Source organism: Pelmatolapia mariae, linkage group LG13 (assembly GCF_036321145.2).
Source record: "Pelmatolapia mariae isolate MD_Pm_ZW linkage group LG13, Pm_UMD_F_2, whole genome shotgun sequence".
Lineage (NCBI taxonomy): Eukaryota > Metazoa > Chordata > Actinopteri > Cichliformes > Cichlidae > Pelmatolapia > Pelmatolapia mariae.
In genome coordinates, this window is record NC_086238.1 from 15804595 (window position 1) to 15827187 (window position 22593).

At 40.6% G+C, this 22593-nt stretch overlaps 1 protein-coding gene across 1 annotated transcript in view; it reads right to left on the bottom strand.

The window, feature by feature from the left end:
• The window catches only part of macrod2 (mono-ADP ribosylhydrolase 2), a 414494-nt gene that overhangs the window by 29030 nt on the left and 362871 nt on the right, over positions 1-22593 (bottom strand). Inside the window, exon 9 of the mRNA XM_063492022.1 lies at positions 6357-6435. Coding sequence (XP_063348092.1) covers positions 6357-6435 — 79 coding nt within the window. The remainder of the gene's footprint in view (positions 1-6356; positions 6436-22593) is intronic.

Genomic DNA, 22593 nt, shown 5'->3' on the forward strand with positions numbered 1-22593 from the left:
TTGTGTGTTCCAAAAGCTTTTCGCCGAAACTCTTTCACCTCCTGTTCCTCATCACACTCAACAACCTCCTTCAATTTCCCACCAGATGGCCTTGGATATCGAGAGTTATTACACCAAATGACTGAGTATGTGGGTATATGTTTGGGGAGAGGGGGTCACATTCGTGAAACATTCTTTTCCAATTATATCTATGCTGGTAGGCTCAGCATAAATGACATAAAGCCTCCCATTTCCTGAAAATACAAGGACTGCAGGCTGGCGTGGACAACTGCGTCTTTAAAAAAAACACCAAAAAAACCCCTTTGATTTTCTCTTCTTTTGTCTGTAAGTCTATTGTGTGAGACAGACTGAGTGTACTAGAGGTGTTCTGGGTGGATGAGTTGAGTTGCACAGTGCGAGATGAGACGGATGCTTTGGATGTTTATGCTTCAGGAGGAACTGCAGAGTGAGAGATGAGGCGAGAGAGGAACTGTGGATGCCTGCTCACGGCTCCTACACACAATACACACTCATAGACACTCAGATCTTGCACAGCTCAGCATGCCTCTAGATGCCTTGTGTCAGGCCACTATATACACAGTACATGTGTACTTGCCTTTTTTATGTGCACAGTTCATATGAATGGATTACATTATTCGTGAGGGCACGTGTATTTTTATGTGTGTGTGTGTGGCTGTGCAGGAGTCTGTGAAATGATTGCACTGTGGTTAACAAGCAAAAGCAAGCGTTAGCTTTGATGAAAGGCTGTTGTCATCTGTTCTGTAGAAGTGTAACCATCAGAGCTCCCAGTGGATCCAGCGACAGGCTTTTCTTTTGTATAACACTGAATAAAAGGGTACAGTGCATTAATCTAACCCTGCTTGGGGAAACAAAGGAAGGTCCACTGATACAGTACTACAACAGCGCAAGAATGGAAACATCAGGTGTCTCATCTCTGGCCACACATGATTCTGCTATGATCACGGCTCAATACAGGGAAGGTGCAGTATGTTTTAGTCCAGAACGACCCGTGTGACACCTTTTTTTGGTTCTTGCTTTCTTTCTAGGCCATAAAACCAAAGAAATCGCATACACATACACATTTAAACAGGAAGGCGTGATATGATAACTGATGAGAAAGGATCAGCTGTTTGACAGTACACAGGCTTATTCACGCTCTAAGAAATAGATGACAAGACTGATTCTGCTCTCATGTCTGTATGCTAAATGTGAAACAATAGCTGGTATATGGTTAGCTTAGCATAGACTCTCTAAGCAGGGGAAGAGAAATCTACAACCACGTAGCAAAGTTAAGTAATCCAATCAGAGTCACAGTGAAACTCCAGGAATGTTCCCGAACTGGACCAATAATAATGTATAGGTACAGTTCTGTGCAAAAGTTTTGAGCTACCACTCATTTCTTTATATTTTCTAGGGAAACTAGAAGTCGGTGCAGAGATTTATTGAAGCGTGCAAACATATGTAGAAATCGAGTATATAAGGTAAAAATAGGGAAAACTGATTGTACAGTAAAAACTGTACAATCTAATGTGCAACTACCCCCTTATTTCCAAAGGGGTCAGCAGTGGATCGGATGTGTTGCCACTGATTGTGAGTCCAGTTCTTGTTTAATTTAGCATACCTTAGCCTTTTCTGCATGTTTCCCTTTCTTATGAATGGCTTCTTGACAGCCACGCTTCCAATAACAGCACATCTGATGAGGTTTCAGTGAACAGTAGATGGATCAGCTGAACGATCGTGGCCATGATTTTCAGATACTTGTTTTGTCCAGTTACCTGAGATTTTTTAAGAACACACTGCACACCATATCAAGATCTGTCAAGTGTTTTGGCCAACAATTCTTCGGGCATCACCCTGTTTGTGCAAAAATAATATTTTATGTCTGTCAGGCTGTGTTATCTTTGGCATTTTTCATAGCTTCAACCAAAGAAATTGGAACAAATGATGCGTTTTTGTGAGAAGCTTCTAGTAACAAAATGCCCAAAGATACAATTTAAAACTGGTTTGTTTTTGTTTTTTTGCTAAGCTGTCTGTAGACACAACACTGATTCATCCCTCAAGTTAGGTGCCTGTTTTATGTATGAATGATTCATAGTTCAGTATCCAGTGGCTTAACAAACTAAAAACCACTCCTTTGAAAATGGTGGTGTACAAGGACTGGACTGAAAAAACAAAGATAAACATGCAAAGACTATCAGAACTACTGTGCAAGACCACTTTAAAAATGACAAGAAAGTCTGGCTATTTGGAAGCAAAATAAACAAGAAATAAGGATTGCTGCAAGGCTTTTGCACGGTACTCAGTATTTTTTCTCCACTTTTGATGGAGCTCAGCTCTTTTCCAGTGTTTTATGCTATGCTAAGCTTAGCTGTCTCCAGCTTTTTAACAAATAGATATGAGAGTGTTATTGATCCTCTCATATGACTCTTAGAAAGAAGTATTGACCCTATCATTAAATTCCTAATAGACGATGAATGAACTATTCCTTTAGGGTTACATATTCACTCACAAATGGGAATACCTTGTGACAAACGATATGGCCATATTTAAATTTAAATAGTGTCCCTAAACCGAGCAATTCTGAACCTCTAAATTATCAGCGAGTAACCATGACCAGCCAACACCAAAAACACAGATAAGCAGCACATAACATTTGTCCATTTTCATGTCTGATTTATGCACAGGCTCCCCAACATTTTCAAATACGAAGGGGTAAAGCAGGAACCTCGTATCTGCCGAAGCTGACTGAGAAACTCAGTGTGCTCTCTGACAATAACATCACTAACACACCGTGGTCTCCTCATTTCCCTGCCCTGAGGGATAGCCTCGTGAAACCAACACAGACTTCATTTTCACCCCTCACAGGGATCCTGTAGCCCTTCATATCCTCTGTCAACAAATTACATGTGTGTGATAAAAGCCTGTGCATACCACAGCTTTACTGCTGTAAAAGCAGTGGTGTGGTTTGAGGGGGTTCTTTTACTATGGACATTTGATGGCTGGGTGGGTGTGTGCATGTGTGTGTGGGTTAGGGGTTAAGAGGCGAGGAGCATACAGTGTGTATTAAAAAGCTATGTAAATAAATGTCAACTGGAAAGTGGGTGAAACAGTTGGAGAGAATGCAGCAGCCTCTGCAGTCCTGTGGTCTGTGTTAATATTGTCAGCAGTGTGGCTGATTGAGGAGAAGACGAGATGGAGCCCAGCTTGTGGGCAGCCACCCGGATCATATTAGTGGAGGAGTGTACCCAGAATCAATTTCAACATGCTTTCACTCTCTACAACTACAGATGCCTGACTGCTTCCATGCGCGCAAATAATATGTAGCACGGGAAGCGTGTGGTCAATCACGCCAATCAGAATACATAATAGAATCGTGTTTTATGATCAATTGCATTGATTGAGCTCTGCTACTTAATCAATTAATGTTCATACTTGATAGTTTCTCCTTCTAAAAAAACCCAACAACAAACAGCTTGTGCTGCTGTGTGCTTTAGCTTGTTTGTGTATTTGCATGTTTCAGTGTTGATGTTAGAGGGGGATCTTTGAGAAAACTCATGACTCCAAAAGATCCAAAAGCATGCCGATCTTCATGAGCTACTTAAAATACTCTGTCTGACTGTGAGGACTCCATCGTTACTCATCAAACAGCTGCTCCATTGCTCAAATACCAGGCACACCGCAGTTCTAATCTTTGTTCTAATCTTTAAAAAATAAATTAAAAAATCCACTTCCTGTTTTGTGCACGTGTGTCACAGCTTATGTGCCTGCATGCAGGTGTGTCTGAGTATTCATGTCAGCACAGGCTATTTTTCAGTTTCCTCCCTTTGCAAAGGAGTAACCGTATTTTGGCTCTCGCACACTGACAGCTTGTGGAAATGCACATTGTAATAAAGCAATTTCCTGTATGCAAATGTCCTGTTTACACATTCCTGCTCCAGTCATTGTCACTTGACAGATTGCTTGAATATGAGGAAAGCGGCTATACTATGAAAAATGAGAATAGTAAGACTTCAATAAAAAAAAAAATCCATTGTATGTGTACTTGCCGCTGTAGACATCCTTGAAACTGATGTCACGGGGAAAATCCCGAGTTTCGCATAACCACACACACACATACAAATTACAGAAAGATCAAGGCCACCATTCACAAGAGCTCTATAACAGTATGCAAATAAAGGAGGTGATGGAGAAGCTTCTCCTCAATGTAATGGGGAAGGATGAAGGGTGTGAAGGGTTAAGGAAATGGGCATGTGGCACAGGAATAAAGGGAGACACGAGTGAGAATAAGTAAGGAGAACAGGAAGTGCAGACGTGACAGAGGGTTATTGAAAGCGAGAGGATGCTGCAGGAGACAGAATGGTCTCAAGTCTCTGTGTGATGCATTCAGTGTTGCCGTAAGATCTACCTGACTGTCTATCACTAGCAGAGAGGATGATGAGATGTGCTGAAAGTGCTCGAGCACACCTGCAGAGCTAATTCACAGCCTCTGATTCACTACTGCCATTCTGCGCAGGCTAAATGCAAGTCTTTTCACACTATGGGGTTATGCATTACCTACCATGATGCAATCATACCAATCAGCACTTCTTTCTTCAAAGAACACCTTTCAACTACTGTTGGAAGCCATCTACGTAGTGCGGCGTGGCTGGATAAAACACACGAATCCAGTCGCTTCTGTGAGTGTCTAGCCTACATTCACAGCATAAGTAATTATTTTAGCATTCTTTTCTTCCTTAAGGTAAAACCTGAAAGAAGTTTTGTTTTGACAGAGAATTAAATTCTTTCAACTTCCACATGAGGTGAAAGATGAGAAGAGGTGTGGGTGAGGGCGGCATGAAGGTGTCTGCCTAACTAAGACAGTGACCCTGAGTGGGAATGTCATGCTTATTAAGCCAATTATCCTCTCCTGCCCGCAAAGAGCAAAGATGGGCAAAGGTGGCCCTGACCTCAGGGGTCAAAGGACACGTGACAGGTAAGACACTGATGTCAAAAGCACTTGCATCACGGTGTGTGCTGTAGTAACCTTTTGAAATGACCCCAAATTTAATCAAAGACTGACCTCGGCCTCCCTTATTAGCAACTCATTACATTTTGGTACACAATAGTTTTTAAAGATTTAGCTCAGAGTAATGTGAGTCTCAAAACTTTTCTGAATGCCTTACGTGGCACGCACACGCATACACACAAGCTGTCATTTTGCTTCTTCCCTGTTCCCAATCACAGGGAGATACAAGCCATTTATCCACTCACAGCACTTTTTAAATGGTGAGAGTGATAACTGGAGAACAACAGCTCCAGATTCTCATCTCAAAGCACTAATATGATGAGACGGGTACTGGGTGCATGGGGGCAGGCAGTATAATTAAGGTCTCTCCTCAGAATGTAATCTTTCAGGGAAGAGTCTGGGCGGGGAGCGGGAGAGATGACGGGAGTGCAGGGAGAACAAAACACTCTCCATCTGGGAGCAGCGAGATGAAGGCCTGAGAGCCGGTATTCCGTTGGGGAGGTGAGGAGCGAAAAGTGAGGTAAATGGAAGGTAATGCTAGGCTGGTGAAGCCAGCCAGCCTCTTTCAGCTCCCCAGCTATTCAACTCAATCCTCTGTGGAGCCCCCATCAGAGCTGGTGACTGCTCCTGGTCCCCGGAAAAAAAAGATGATGGCATGAAAGGGGGGAGGGAATTGAGCAAGGGACAGAAAGGAGAGTGGGAGTAGAAGATAATGGATGTTTGTTTATTTCACACACACACACACAATTGGAGAGCAGTAACCAAGAGGACGGTCACGGTTGCTATGCATCCCGGAATATTTTAGCTTTTTTCAGGAGACAATTGCTGTTGTGTACTATTATTACAGTCAATCAAATCCGGCATTAAATTCTCATCAAACTATCAGCGATCACGTGAAATATCAGCTCGCTCATTCACGGCAAGCACACGAACCATTAGACAGCTATTATAGGTCAGGTAGATCGTGAGGCAATATGTAGAGAACCTGACACTTATTTTATCAACCTTGTCGGCATAAATTCTCACCGCTAATCTCCCCAAAGGCTGTGCGGTTGGTTGCGCTGAATATGTTTGCATTTGAAGGTGTCACCCAAACCTGACAGGTCCTTACACTACTGCTTCCAAGAACAGGATAATTCTCACTGCAGATGTTTCCAAGGATACACAAGGTCACTCCCTAACTAACTGAACACATGTATGCATATGTTCAGTTACTTAGGCGGTGACATCACAGGTTGTCCAAAACTTGGAAAACTTGTAGAAAGTCGGCGTGTTAATCAATTCAACAACAAAGTGTCGGGTAGCAGAAAAAATGTAACGATCCAGCAATGATGCGAGTGAATACACGTACCTTGAAACATGACAGACATTTTCTTCTTGTAGATGGCAAAATCAGTCTCGAGGAAGACGCAGAAAATGACCCGTTTGATCTGCACGGGAAGAAGAAAAGATACGGAAGAGTAATTAACGAGCGTGTTCATTGCTGAAAGGGCTCTCTGTGAATCTGATGAAGAAAAACTAACCGGACAAATTTAGATCTGACAATAGTGGTCGCCATGCGGTAATCTAATTAGTTACCCCAAAGACCATCTAAACAATACAAGCTGGGACAACTTTTGGCACATAGTACGGCACATTACATCAGAATAGGCATTATTTAATGGGGCGTGTGATAAGGGCATAAGCCTCTGTATGTGAAAGGACATGAAATCAACATTAAAAGTTAAGGAATAAACTTGAAAATTACAAGAGGAGTAGCAAATTAATTATAAAGCCATAATTAAAAATGCTGAAAAGAAAAACACGGAGTAATTACATTTTGTACTGAAACCTCATTTAAATGCCACAAATACATATTTTGCAAAATCAAAAGCGTTTAATATAAAACAAGATTTTGACTTATTATTTCCTGTTTCGATGTCATAAAAAACAGTATTCTGAGAATGCTTCCAAAACTAACAACAAGGATCGTTTCATTAGCTATTAAACTTCAGTCAGACCCTGAAATATCTGGAGCCGCTACCATTTCCCTTTAAAACAGGCAGGTCTTCTGCACTGTGTCAGTGCACTGTTATTTAGTAGGTTGTTCCAAGCATCTTGCCACAGTTCTGTCTCAGGTGCTTCTGTCTCTACGTGGAAGCAGAGCTCCACAGGGGTGGAGGGTGGAGGGGGGGGGGGGGGGGGGATACCATCTGTTTCAAGTTTCCTTGTTGTTTTTGTCACTGAAGTTAGTTCTTTATGCATCTGGCTTTATGCTTGCCATGCTAATAAATTTGGCCCCAATCAGACCCTCTGAAACTGTGTGATGCATAAGAGCCTAAAACAAGCCAGAGCTATAAAGTGACTTGACTGATGATGCCACAGCCTACTGTCTTTTGTTATTGCCATGGGTTTCTACTTGCTGCTAAGATAAAGTAAACAAATGTATTCTACTGTATGCCAGTGGAAAAAAAAGGTCTACAAAATTCAGCACAGGGGGGTTATGAAGGCTCCTTTCTATTTTATGAACTAAACAAACAACAGATAAATGGCTGAATGAGCTCACTGACTCCTACACTTCACTTGGCAAGAAGTTATAGTTGCAAATATTAAATATTAATTAACCTTTAGTTGACTGCTATTTCCTCCACTGTTTTTTTGGCCCAGTCTAAATTCATAATCGTTATGTTTTTCACTTAGAAACTTTAAGCACACTGAATACTGAATGGTTTCAACCTTAAAGCACAGAGAGGATGGATAGATGTTAGGTTACACAGAAGTCTGGTTGCCTGGAGGACTTAATAATAATAATAATAATAGCAAATTATCATGTAATCTGAATAAATCTGTATAAATGCATCACAAAGATAAACTTTTGTTTTCTTTACCTCTACATAAGTTTAATTTTTCACCTTTTAAAAGAAGAGGGCTGCTTTGGGTTTAAGACAGATCCACTGGCACTGTGTTTTCCACACTTTGACAGTGTGTCTAAAAACGATTCACAGAACTCAGAAGAAAGAGGTCACCTCTTTCAGTCTCACCCTTCTCCAGCAGAGTCTTAGATGTGCAGGCATCAGTCACGGTCACAGAGACGCATTACACACCACGGCAGCAGATAATCGCTTGACTGAATAATGGCAATTTTACACAACAGCCGTAATGCTAGCTATCTGCTCGCCATCCTCCTCCGTGCAGGATTTTATGTTCCAGTGGAATAAAGGGGGCCCACCAGCTTTAGCCCCATTCCTGACCTAGCCCAGCACAAGGATCCAATTCAAAGAGACACCCTTCTGGTGCTCATACAGACATACATCTATTAATAGTTTATGATCAGTGCTTTGGAGTAAATGTTAGGAGCTGCATCTCGGATGGTAACATTTTATTTTGCTAGATGTCTTGGGGGGGCTTTGTTCATAAAATGTAGACTCACTCTCTCAACCCTTCAACCCTGACAGAAAATGAAAGAATGCTTTAAGCCTCCTTTGAAGTCGTGGGCTCGCTGACAAACAGAAAAAGCAATAATACGCCAAGATAGTGCATACCACTGGGTGCTGGAAGGCCACAGGACAGCAGCTCCCCAGGAATTTCCATCACTCTTTTGTGACGCTCCATTCTAAAACCGACTGCCCACTGTGAAACAGGATGAATCATGGATTCATGCTTTGCATCGCACAAAGAGACTGGTGTGCGCGTGCATTTGGACACACACATACCAGGGGTGCTGATTACATTTCGCGTATGCACTATTAGACATGATAAAATGGGAAATACTGCTCTGAGGGAATATGAGCTAAAGCCAAAAAACCAAAACAGAAAATCTTTGTATCCATGTCATGTATACGCTCTCTGTTTCTCTCTCCCCGACTGTCAATCTTTTTGTCTAGTTTCTGTTGCTCCGCGTCCACATTCTGCACAAGGCTCAGGCAGCGTCTTTTATTCTGCAGATCAGAAATACATTGTATGGTCTTTGACAGACATCAGCTAGACCAGGATGCCAAATGAAACCAAAAATGCCGGTGCTGAACATTGACATTCAGTCTGTATCTAAACAAAGTGTTGCAAAGAATTCATAAGAGCCAGAGAAGGTCTGATCTGTGACTTTTTCTTTAAAAAAAAGTACATTTCACTAGTTTGTACCTTAAAAAAAACAGAGGCAGCGTGTCACCTGCGTGCACAGGTATGGTAGCATAGATGGATCATTTTCCGATGACTAACAGTTTCCCTGAATAACAGTCAGACTCCTGTGCAACTAATGTTTTAATCATTATTTTACATGGACAGGGAACAACACACAAATCATTTTATGGGATGATACACATAATGTGACTGCTGTTATTCTGGAAGGACGACATGGTGAAAATTGGTTCTACAAAAAAGCCATTTCTAGCCAACCAGGGTGAAAGTAAGGATTAAATGAACACTGCAGAGTAAATAAACTGTTACTAAATACTTAATTTTAGATTTTTGACTTTGGAGTGGAGATCCCATATTTCAGTTTGAGGATGTGAATCGCGCATGTGTGTGTGCACCCTGTGGTTACCAAGGTTGGAAAAGTTAATGGAAGACTAATTAGAAAGCTGGGATCACTGCATGATAACCTGCCCACTCATTACTCATCGCTGATTGGAGGGATTTTTGTTAGGGTGAGCACAAAAGGACCACGTCCCCTGGCTGTACACAGGGCGGACGGTCATATTAACAGAAATGCTGCAAAGGTTATTGAGAGAAATGATGTGTTTTTTGTCTTTGCTTAGGCATGAGTAAGCTTGTGGATGCTTTATTAAAACAAAACAGACCCTTCTTTAATTTAAAAGCAGTTAAAGTGAAATTTAAGATATCTTTTAATGTATTCCAGCCCTGTTTTAAAAGTGTTGAGATCCTAATCACAACACTTTTAAAACAGGGCTAATTGAAAATGGTGCACAATGCTTATTTTAGTAAACTTTCCACAGATGAAAATCACCAAGTGTGAGAGTGAATGATTTAAATGATAGAAATCAAAATATTTGAAACACTGAAATTATGTTGTTTACTTCCTTTGACTTACTATGTCATATATGGTTCTAAAACCCGTATATTCACAGACTGGCAAAGTCTCGCTGCCATATTTACTTAGGCACCCCCCAATTGCATTACAAATCCTGGCTTATGAATTGTGAACTAAAAGTTGGATGGTTCTTCTACTCTTGAGCCCAAAGTTGGACTCCACCTCTGCCCATTTTAAATAAGCAAGCTTGGGCTCAGAGAAGGTGGCGATATTTCGGGAACTTGTTTTTTTTCTCCCTCTCTCTCTCTGCATGGCCAAGTTTTAATTATGATTTGTGGATTTAGCGTTGCCAAGGCATTGATTTCCTGCATATTGGTTTTCAACACAGTCATAGACATTCAGTACTGTTTTTGGCCTTTCACTTTGCAAATGCGATTGCTGATAGTTCTTCAGATTCTCAGAATCTTTAAATATTATGTATATGATGAAATCCCCAAGTGGGAAAACATTACTGTAAACTATGAACTGTTCCACTATTTCCCATTGTCGCTTTTCACTGACTGCCAAGGACTCTCCCTGCCTTTACTTTTGATAGATTCTCTCACTAATTAACACTTTCCAATAATATCTTAATATTTTAGAATTTGACATGATGCCTTTGAACTATGTTCAATTTAATATCGGGTTTAAAGTATTTTCAAATTAGTTGGGTCTCTTTTTAGTTACATTTCCCACAAAATCTCAACTTTAAAGGAGACAAAGGTTGTTCAGTATTTCATTCCTGATGAATTAGTATTAATTTGTTGTGATTTTTACAATGAAGTATGCCTATTTTCAGTTGTTTCATTAAAATGCTCTCTAAAACACTTTGTTCATCTAGCCTAATCAACTCAAAACCTATAACTCTATTATAATTGTGAACAAACAGGTCTCATCCAAACTGTCTATGTATGAGACTAATTAAAATGATAATGCCATGAGTTCACCCCATGCATTTGTAACTCATTAGCGTGGCACATGAAATGCTGAGAAACAAGATTTGGGAGTGGCTAGCTCTGTGACATGGTGCCAGACGCGTGTGCTGCTGTGTTCATGAGCAGCATGAGACGATATGAAATTGCCATTAGCAAACGTCTCGTGTTTTCATGAAAATCTGTACGTGATTTTTAATTTGTGTATCGGTGGTTCATCATTGTGGCATGCAGCTCACCAGGTGCACCAGACACCTACTGGCTGGCTAACAGATAAGCTGTCATAGCTGGCCACCCATGCCCATAATTACATTGGAGGCACTGCCAGCAGAATCTGACATGCAGGCTCCACGTACGCACTTTTGCTACTTGCATTTCCTTCTTGGTTCTGTCACAAACAATAATAGGGACAGGTTGCCCTAGCATGTCTCCGCCAGCTGGAGCCTGAACCCAAGGGAGAGCTGTGTCTGTGTATCCTATGCCGCCTCGTTACAGGCACGCTGGCGGATGTAGAATCCTGAAAGCTTACATCCAGATGGACAGCAACAAGAGACTGATATACAGTATTTGTAGCAGAAATAATTAATTCCCTTTATTCAAAACATGTTCAGGGTTGTTAGTGAATGGACCCTGGGTAGAAGTAGACCTTGCCAATCCATTAGCGCAGAGGAGCATATCACTGTATATACCATACGTACATATACTGTAAATATATACTGTATTGTGTTCGTTTTCTTTGGGTTTTATTCATCTCTGACGTTACATGTGTGACATATGGGTCTTTTTCGTCAGTTATCATACACCACTAGCACATGTCATTGTTTGATACTGATTGAATAATTTCAGGGAATTATTCGTGAGACAGAAATATCTCCATAAAACGCTGCCGTCTAGCTGCATCATCAAAGCCATAATCAGTGAGCACTCGTCTCCTTTGTTGTCGGACGCGCTGGATTGGATAGAGGGTTCACTCTGAGGCAGGTGGACCATATCCAGGTTTATTACTGACGTAATTACACACAGCTGTGTCCCCCTCACCACTGGTGCGCGGAGCCTGCAGCGATGGAAAAACTCAGCTTGTATATGGCATTTATGTATCGTCGGGACTGTGTAAACACACAACCACGCCGAAACATTCCTAGATCTTTCGCGACCACGATGACGCAACGGGCGGTTGCGCGTTTTGCTACTTCAAGTCTCCTTGTCGCTGTGACATCCCCCGTGCCTGCTCCGTTTATCTAAAGCAGAGATTAAGCTGGGAGCAGGACTGACAGTAGAAGCCAGACGCTGGCACTGGTTACGCAGGCAAAGCCGTGAGTGGCTCCTCCATTTGACTTTGATTGACCTCTCTGCCGAGAGAGCTCCAGCTTCACCTGCAGCAGACTGGTGAATTATCATTTCAAAGAAGTGCCCAGAAAAGGTTATCCCTTTGAACAAAATGCCTCCATCCATACATCAAAGGACGAGCTTGACAGTGGGCTTTGAGAAGGCACGGTTACGACCAAAGCCTGGAAGAAAGTGCTGAGCTCAAATTCTTACTTCCAAAAGCCAGTCGGCGTTAGATGCCCACTGTATCATGATAAGGGCAAGGGGATCGTCAATGGAGTCGGCTTAATATTGTAAAACAGACCTCCGATTTTGATAGACGCTTATGTACACAATTATGCATGAGTGCTCAGCACAGTGTGACTAAATAGAAGTGATAACATTCTGGTAAGCTGCCTGGTTATTTCATCAGTGTAAAACATCACTACGCCGCTTCTAAGGCTGTACGCAGTGCAGAATATAAAACGTTTTGACAAGAAAACGCTGCCTTGCTAGATTTGGAAAATTCCATAAGATAATATATCAGCAATTTGTATGTTAATTCAACAAATGCTGCATGTGCCTCACATATTTTACACATTAGAGCTGAACAAATAGTTCCCACCGTATTATTCAGGCTTCATTGCTGCGTGGCACTGTAGACGAAAATTGGAAGTACAGCATGCTTCAGGCATCGTGCATTTTACTGTAGCTCACATTTTCAAAAATTGTTCTCTCAAACTGAAAGAGACAGCATTTGACTTTCACAGGCTTTGAGCCGTTCCTGCCAGCTCCCACTGCCAGCAGCACAAGCTCTGTGCTATCTGATTTTAAAAAAAAAAAAGACAGACATGACTTCGTCAGGGAAAAGTCACAGTTCATCTAGTGCATTTTACTTCTTTATGGACTCCTCAGTATGTTAAGAACATCCAACACAACAGCTGTAATATTCTGAAGTGGCTGCTTTACTTCTGCAAAATGAAGAAGAATGTGACTAATGGTGCAATAGCCACCGCTGATAAATTTGCCAGTTAATATGAATGGTCAAATAATTATAATGATGGAATACCTGTGTTGATTCTATAGGGAATAGCATAAGTGTGGAGGAGAAAGATTGGCTCATTTTCTAATCCTAAAGATGAGAAGTGCAACAGCAGATGAGGTCACGAGGGAATGATAAAGGAAGGACGAATATAAGAGGTGTATCTATGATCCATGACTGCATCGGTAATGATCTGACCTCTGGACTGCCGCTGGCCTATAACAACCTATACTGATGAGGTGTGTGTGTCTGTGTTAAGGCAGAAGGAGGTGTACTGTGATAACTTCTTCAAACGCTCACGGATGCATAAAGTCAGACCTTTTTATGTAGCTAAAAAGGAAACACAATATTTCTCTTTTTGTTTTGAGTCAAGGTAATGCGGTTAACTTCTTTATTTTGCCTTCTTGAGCGTTTTACTGCAAATATCCTTCCTATTGTAACATCTTTCAACATTGCAACTAATGGCTGTCTGTAGAGCAAAAACACATATTCTATGAAAAGTCCAAAGACAGTTTATTGAAAAAGGCATGGTTTCATTAAGAGATGTTACTACTAGATAGATTAAATAGATACCTACTAACTGATTTATGCTGCTGTCTTCTTCTACACATCTTTAAATTGTGTGAAGGGATGATACCAGCTTTTCTCAGTTTGTCTCCACAACTGGATGAAACATATACATTTCCTACCTCACGAAACCTTGAATTTTCTGACGCTCTGCTTATTTTCTGTTTTCCTACCCTATCGTTGCTAGCTTTTATCGCCCATCAGTTGTTGATATGCATTATCTGTTATATGAAAACATGCTTCCACATGCCCACAATTGCACTTGCTGATAAAATTGGTTGTAAGCCTGGGAAACTTCTCCCCCAAAAATGCCCCACATTGCCTCTAGTGGTAACAATAAATACACTCAATGCTAGTAGAAAAAAAAAGAACCAAAAATGAGAACGTTCATCATCCATTATCCATACAGATCCTATGACCCAGCACGGCGTTTTCTTCTCATTGCCCCCAATAAAGATACATTCCAGTTTAGACAAAAGGCATTCACCAGGTGCCACTTTCTTAAAATATTCATTCTGTGCTAGGATTTCTTTCTCTGCATGAGTTTATCCCTCATGATGAGCGAACTTCAAAACCTTTGCTTCCCTCTTAATTCCCATATTGACCACCAATAGGCAATGAGAAGCTGAAGGACTGGAGCTTCGTCAGGATTTGTATGTACTCATCAGCTCTCCAGGATCATACAGAGGTTATCTTACTTGGTTGTCAAATCCACTAATATTTTCATATTTCCTGTTTCTCTTTCATCAGTAACTGCTCAGCCTCTGGGAGGAGGCCAATAAGTGTAAACTCAGCTGCCTGTGAGGGAAAGTGGTGTATAGACACCCTGAACCTATAAGACCTTGCTGGCTGATGAAGTCATAACACAGTGGTTTATTTATTTATTTATTCTTTATTGTCAGATACTAGTTTCACACAAGAGCGAATACTTTTGGGTCCCGCAGCAGCAAATTTATGAAAACCGCGGTGTAATCTAAACCCAATGATGTTTACCGCTGAAAACAAAAATCTCTCTGTTTCCCAGATAAATCATTTTGGATGTTATCCCTCTGCAGTGCGCAGGATTTTGCAGCAGTCAGTGTGAGTCTCTGAATGATTGTTTGGCATGTCTGGCTTCTCCTTTTCAGCTGCATGTTTGCATTGCCTGTGCCTGACTGGTTCTGAAGGGGCTCTCCTTGGAGGAAATATGTGGTGTGATCCAGCCAGGTCCTCTCCACTTCGAGTATTATACAAAAGCTGCCAGATGAATGGAAATCCAATCACAGCTCCCCAAAGCAGAATTCCCTGAACTACACACCGGCTGCCATGAACTGTAAATGGAGGACAAACAGGCCGCGGAGAGGCACAGAGGACACTGGTGATCTATATTTTATCTTTAAAAAAAAGAAAAAGGAAATAACATATCCATGCTTCTTCAGGGGAAGAGATGTGCTTCAACTACTAGAAGACTGTACATTCATCCTGTGCATTACTCGTATATAACTAGCCAATACTTGAGCATGATGATGAGTGAGACAGCGTGTGGGCTCTCCTATCTCTTGCTACACGGGAATGCTAACAATTTTCTCTAAGGTGTTACCCACCTGTTTTTTCTTTTTCCTGTGGAGCTTAATGCCATAAGGTCAGGAGGCGCAGGCATTAAAAAGTACGCTGCTTCGCACACACGTTCTTCTAAGTGAAGCTATTACCCCTGTGTTACGTTTATAATAAGCCACAATTTCAGGCGGAAATATGAATATTTTTTCCCTTTTGTTACTTCATCCAGTCTCTGCATTAGAATTGGCTGAAACCTCAAAGAAAAGATTCATTAAAGCCCCTTTTTTCCCTTCCAGTTCTTAGCAGCGAGACAGTCTGAGTAGTCCTCAATGCTTCATTATTTAATGTCAAATTCAAAACCTGTTATTTTTCTTCTATCTGCCATTTAGAGACAAACTCAGAATTTAAATATTCTCATCATATTTCTAAAAACCATCCTGTGATGTCATAGGAATAGTTATCAGAGATTTTCATTACAAAAAAAGGGACCCTGAGTATTTAAAAGAATTGTGTTAAAGGGGGCCGTTTTCACGTTAAAATACCGCGATAGCCACTGAGAGGATCTGACAGATTTACACACTGCTGAAGAAAACACAGGATGTGAGTAATGGCAAGAAATGCAACACAAAAAAGGGGAAAAAATCCTGAGAGCAATACCATATGGTTGTGTGGGCGACATCAAACATGAAAGCAAGCCTGAGACCAGAGGTGCTGTTTGACATAACTTACAAAGTGGAATGAAGATCTGAAATGAGTTTTTTGTCAGACGCATTAAGCAAATTTAAAACGTCCCGTTTAATGCAAACGGTAGAGAGTGTGTTTATTTAAAGCGACAGCCTTGTAGATTAGGACAATCACCAAAATAGAGATTATAGTTAAACATTACAAGATGCATAAATCGTGAATAAATAAAAAAAAATGTAGGAGAATATTGACTGCAGACTATAATATGCTAAAAGGTAGTTAACACAGCTTAGTTGAACAGTACAACAATGATAGGAGATCCATCTGTTAGTGAGATAAATGAGTTTTACAGAAAGCACAAAACACAGTCAGTGATTAAAATACAGTTTTGTAGTTTTGCTTCTTTCTGTGTTGTAACTGACAGCAGGAGACTGATAGGAGGTGCCTGAAGGTGTTTGCTCTACAGATGGAAGCCTGATTAGATATTGTAGATGTAAGTGGCTCATGAGGTTTATAGTGGGTTAATCAACCAAAGCAGAGGTAAGCCATGCAGATTTGTGTAAATAAGTGTCACCCACTGAAATATTTCTTTTTGATGACAAACATCTGTGTAATAGAAGATCTCGTCACTCAAAGGCTCAGCTACGTGCTGTTATATTATGACAAAGTGGTTACCTTTACAGCTGGCCTCAACACGCACATCGCACATCTGGATATCTGGATTTCATTAGCATCTGAGATTTAAAAAAAATTATCTAAGCATTAACAGTGAAATTTAATATGTCTTGGTATAAATTCCTAAAGGCAGATTACATCTCAGTTCTATCGTATGACTGAATATATTGAAAACGCAGATGGAGAGCCAAATAACTAAAACACTGAACATGCTTTTTCTTAGTTTTTGACTTTATGTCCTGTTTGTGTTTACTCTGAATGTAAGTATCTGCAGCTTACATGTGAAAGAATTAATGAGTTTGCATCCGGCTGGGATTTTACTGGCGTTTATGGCTGAGCGTTAACGTAATAAGCATCCAGCTGTGAGTGCTGTCAAGCTAAAATCCAACTTAGCTGCAGATAAAAGAAAACCAAAGGCCTCAAAAAGCCACCGATAGCACTGAGAGCACACCGCGTTCAACTCTTCATGACCTTAAATTTAGAATACACTCCTGCAAAATGCAGAGTGAGGAAAGTCTCTTAAAAGTAATCTTTGTCATCATATACAGGCTAGCATATAGACTAGCACAATCATGAGGAGGAGGTAATACTCTTTACTCTCAGTGATTTGCATGATTTCTCTCAGACAGTAATATATCCATATTACTGTCAGTTTTCTTATGTGTATTTGCATCCTGTGCACTTCAGGGAACAGAAACACACTTATAACTCACACCCAAAAAAACATAAGGAGCCTTTTTTGCACCACTGTATGACGACGTGTTTACTGGTTGCATATTTAGTTTATTTTTTTCTTAAAGTTAGTAAGTAGGTAATATTTTATCTACATATAGCAACTTTCAAGATATCACAAAGTGCTTCACAACAAAAATGGTAAAAAAAAATAATAATACATTTAGAAATATACTAGAAATTGTACTTTTACATATCAGATAATGTACATGCAGCGTGCAGAAACACGTACTTATGTGGATGCAAATAAAAGTTTAAAAGACAACAGAGAAAATTGGAAGCCTGACTGTTCAAAGTGTTCATGGAGGGTTACTAAAATAGGCGGGGCTGTGCCTTTCGAACACCAAAAAACAAAAACAACTTTCAAAAGTAATAATAAATTGATAAAGTGGGTCGAATTAGCGTGGAGAGGAGAAAAATCAAGCTCTGTGCTCAACTCCTGAATGTGAATCCAACCTTTCACTTGGTGGCAGATCAAAACAAAACATAAAAAATGCAGCGGCATCCAATGACTAGTTTACTGGTAAATAAGCAAAAAGCTAATGCACATTAGGGTGAGACAGAGGGATATCAGACAGTGTTGCTACACTCAGCGTAAGTTTTTTTTTTTTACATTGGTAACTTTAGAGGGTCGTGCCTAAGAGACATGATGCCTTCACAGGGGGTTAAACTGGATTTTACCACGAACAGCAGCCTTTGTCCTGTCAGTTTGAGGCTCAAGGATCAAATGTGATAGTTCATAGAAACAAAGGCACTGTATCAGATGAAGTTTCTAAATTAAAATTTCTTAAACAAACAAAAACAGTGAAATTCTAGAGTAAGATATCTCAAATAAAATCTGTCTAAAAAGCTGGACAGCAGCTGTGAGAAGCCAATCTTTGTCAAGTTTGTTTTAGAAATGAAACAATATTAACTTTTGAAACAACCACAAACTTTTCAGATTTTGATGAAGAAACATATATTTTTAAAAAAACTGAAGAAGAAAAATAATGATATACCTAAATACCCCAAAACAGGCCTATACCTGTAAACAATGCAATGGAAGAGATGTTTATTAAGATTTGTATTATATATATATTATATCTAAATATATTATAACAGTTTGCAATGATGACTGCTTCACTCCCAGTGCCTTCACTACAACAACTGCAAATGTGTGCAGCACATCCACTGTTTGCTGTGCAGAAGAGTGTTTAGGTTAATAAGGCTAGGTAAGATCGCAATGGCACGCCAGAAGATGTAAATAATTACTTACTGAGGCTGTGCCACCTGTGCACACAGACCCTCGCTCAGTTCAGACAGTATGGAGCCTGCTGCTATGTGATGCTATGGCTAAATAATAGAAGCAAAAAAGAGAAGGAGAGGAAAAAAATGTGTTTGTAAGACAGCGTCTGAAGGTGGCAGGTTCAGGGGTATAAATAAAAAGAGGTGTTTTTATTAGAAGAAAAAGAGCTGTAGAGTAGAAGGGGAATCTCTACAGCAACCAAATTAGTGCAAGATGTTGTAGTAGTCTGTGTGGACAGTCATACAGCACATATACAGACTTGTGCTTTAAAGCTTTCTGAGTCTCTTCCAGCTTTCTACAAATATCCCAAGGAAAACTCTAATCAATAGAGTGTCCGTTTTGGTCAAGCTGTCGCTTAGAAAATCAATGACCTCCCATTGCCCAGCAAACTGTTTTCCACACTGTCTCCTGTAATCTTCCTTAAACTTGACTAGAACCAAAGCAAGAGCCAGTTGTCTTCCAGCCTAATACTTCAGTAACTACCCACAGGAGATGGGTGACACTTGGCGACAACTGTGTAACATGGGCTCTGTGAGCTGCTGTAATTAATTATGCTAATCCAACATTGCTTTATATGTGCACTTAGAAAAAGACAAACAAGGATAAGTAGGAGAAGAAAGGATACTGCAGAAAGGGTATATGATGAATGAGCAGACTCACCAAGTGGCTAATGCCAGGGGATGAGAACGAGCCCCCCCAACCCATCACCCCCCACCTCACTATTGGTAATACTTTAATAAACAAGGACATCCACAGCCCTCAAAGTAATATATCCAGTCTAGGTGAGCTACTAATTACTGTTTCTGATAAATACAGAACGTTAAAGAAGCGTCTAGGGACTAATTAGATCAATGGAATAAGAGTCACTAAGCATGCAGTGCTATCACATGGGACTGTGGAGTAAAGAGGGAGAGCATTCTGTCATGTGGCAGAGACCCAGCTGGTTCAGTCTTAAGGAAATCCTGCATGCTTTATCAAGAGGAAAACATGGACCAATATAAATCTCGAGATCGAAAAATAACAACCAGTGCATGAACCAGGAGGGAAAAATAATGCATAACGCGTGGATAATTGCAACTTTAAACAACATCTGAGCTGTAAAGATGAACAGGGACAGGCTCTTCGAGGGAGTGAAGAAATGTGGTGTGAAAGCCTGTCTTAACCGCACCTCTAACCAGGTCCGGGCGGACACTAATTTTCTTACTTCTACCTCATTCTCAGAAATGGGTCAACCCAACACCACACATGGAAAATAAACTCTTGAGATAAATAGTTTAAAGCAATTTACAAAGTTGCTGTTACGTTTCACGGAGTGCAAAATCATTGGAAAATACTGTTAGAAAGAACCCCTAACATACTCCATACAGCCATATGTAGGGTCGGAGTAGCACGGAGGAATAAAGCCCATATTGACCCTTGACCTCTGGAAGCGTACTTCTATATTACCATTCTGCATGCTTGTGCTTTGACCTTTTCAAATCCCTCTTTAAAGGTTGCGTGCTCCTGTGTCTGTGTGCCGCGCAGGCTCTGCAGGGGAAGCTGGCTGAGTGAGCGCACCTCGTCTCTCCACAGCCTGACCTACAAAGCTATTGTATTAAAAGAACCATATTTATCACCGCTCTCCACACCACTCTGTTCTACCTGCTGCTCGGAGAACATAACCCTTCCTCAAACTCAAGTGCTCCTCCACTCAGCACTTTGGAAAGCTTTTTAGGCATGATTGGTTAGAGGGATCTCTGAAAGGAAGCCCATCGCTTGGCTGCACTGAGAGGTGAAAATGGCATTGAGGACCCACTGAAAATTTAATCTGTCTGTGATATGTCTGTGCTTGGACATACGAAACACAAGGCTGAGCAAGTATAGGCCAACACTGATCACTTATTACAACAGAACTGTGTCAGGTCCTTTGAACTTTCAGTGTTCTTTACACATGCATTAATATTTATCTCAAATCTTCATAGACCTAGATTCAGTAAAATGGAAACCATCAGGGCGAAAAACATCTTTCTCTTATTTTGTTTTCTGCGTTTTTAGAAAAAGTCCAAATCTCAAGAACAAAGTTGAAATATCAAGAATTAAGACACCACTTCATTCTCAATATTTCGATTTTATTGTTGAAATCCCAAATTTCAAAGATGCTCTTTACTCACATTTGCACCTACGGCCAATTTAAAATCCCCAGTTAACCTAATCCCATGGATGTCTTTTGCCTATGGGAAGAAACCGGAGCACCCAAGGCTCTGATGACGACTTAGCATTGCCGGAGCACTCGCTAGTTGCGTCCACGTCACAGTAAGAGCAGAAGGTGGACGGAAATGACTGATGCGATTTATGCTGGTAAAGGAGGGCCTTATGTATCTGGTTAAAAGGCTCGACCCAAGATACGACATCCCAGTTTCAGTTTTATCATGTGAAGAGTTACAAGGTGAAGTTACTTTAGGTATTGTTTATTACTTTAGTTACTTTTAAACTAAAGTGTTAAGCAGGTATTTTGTACTTTTGCTTTCCAGGCAAGCAAATGTTCCTTTTATTTTGTTTGCACTACTAAAAACTGCTTGCTGCAAGTCTTTCTGTATTTTTTAGCTATATCATCATAATTATCATATCACAAATTCTCTGGAAACATCACAATGTAATTTTGAGGCTATATTCCCCACTCCGACTGAATATAAAGGATTATTAACCTGAATGTGCAAGTTAGGAACCTGACCTTTCGGCTAAAGCTTTTATGTTTTCAGACAACTGAAGCTGAGAAGATTGCAACAGATGAAGAGCTCAAAAAAAAAGGATGTAAATCCAAAACAACAAAGAGAGAATAGGTAACAAAGCAGGCTGGAATGATCTCACCTCTACTCTAACCCCCGAGCCAATTTCCTGATGTACTGTGAAATGTGTTTGCAAGTTTTGGTTTGATTGCAACAGAACATTCTCTATCTGTCTTCCTCCCAGACAGAAACAACACATTCGTATAAATAAATCAAACAGAAGAGAAGGAAAATTGTTCTGAAGCCGCAGTTGACCACAGAAGAGGTCATAATAAATCAGGCGGGTCTGATTTAGCAACAAAACAAAACAATTAGTTGGAAACAGTCTGTAACCAAACGTAAAGACGCCCAAGGCAAACAGAGCCCCCAGTTCCCCATAATTCCTCCAATAATCTAATTAAGATACTAACTGGAACCATGGCAAGCTAATGAGAGGGTTATGACACGTCTGCACTCCGAAGCACTCGCTCGCTTTATCTTTGTGCGCTGGGAAAATAGAATTATTTCCACAAATGCATCTTCAGCTTGATATCCGTTCTCTCCTGGAATGGTTTTGTTTTGCTTGGCCTATCTCATCTGTTCATCTCCACTTCAATCTTTTTGTTAATTCTTGCAAGACGGAGATGCAATACAATTCAATTTGTAGGATTAAAAAATAGAATTTTCTAGAAAATGTAAGTGGGTTAAATAAACAGCGGAACTTCAACAAGTACATATTGCAGTATGGTCCTTTGTCAGATATTTATAGCTCAGAGTGACAGTGGTGTGCTCTGATATGTCTCTCTCCGCGGGGATATGGCTGTGGCTCGGTACTGACACAGAGTGCATCAGTGTCCTACTGTCTTTGTGACCTAAACATACAGAGAGGCATGTTGACAATAGCGATCACGCAGCGGTAACACGCTGGCCTTTGTTCATCCTTTGCGCTGTGCGCTGAAACAAAAACCTTTAATTCAAGTGTGCGCTCGACGTTTGGGTCCTCATTTTATTTTGGCTGACGGCCAAAATGTTGATTTGAACTCGGTAGGGTTGGGTAAATTTAAAAACCGAGGCAGATGGT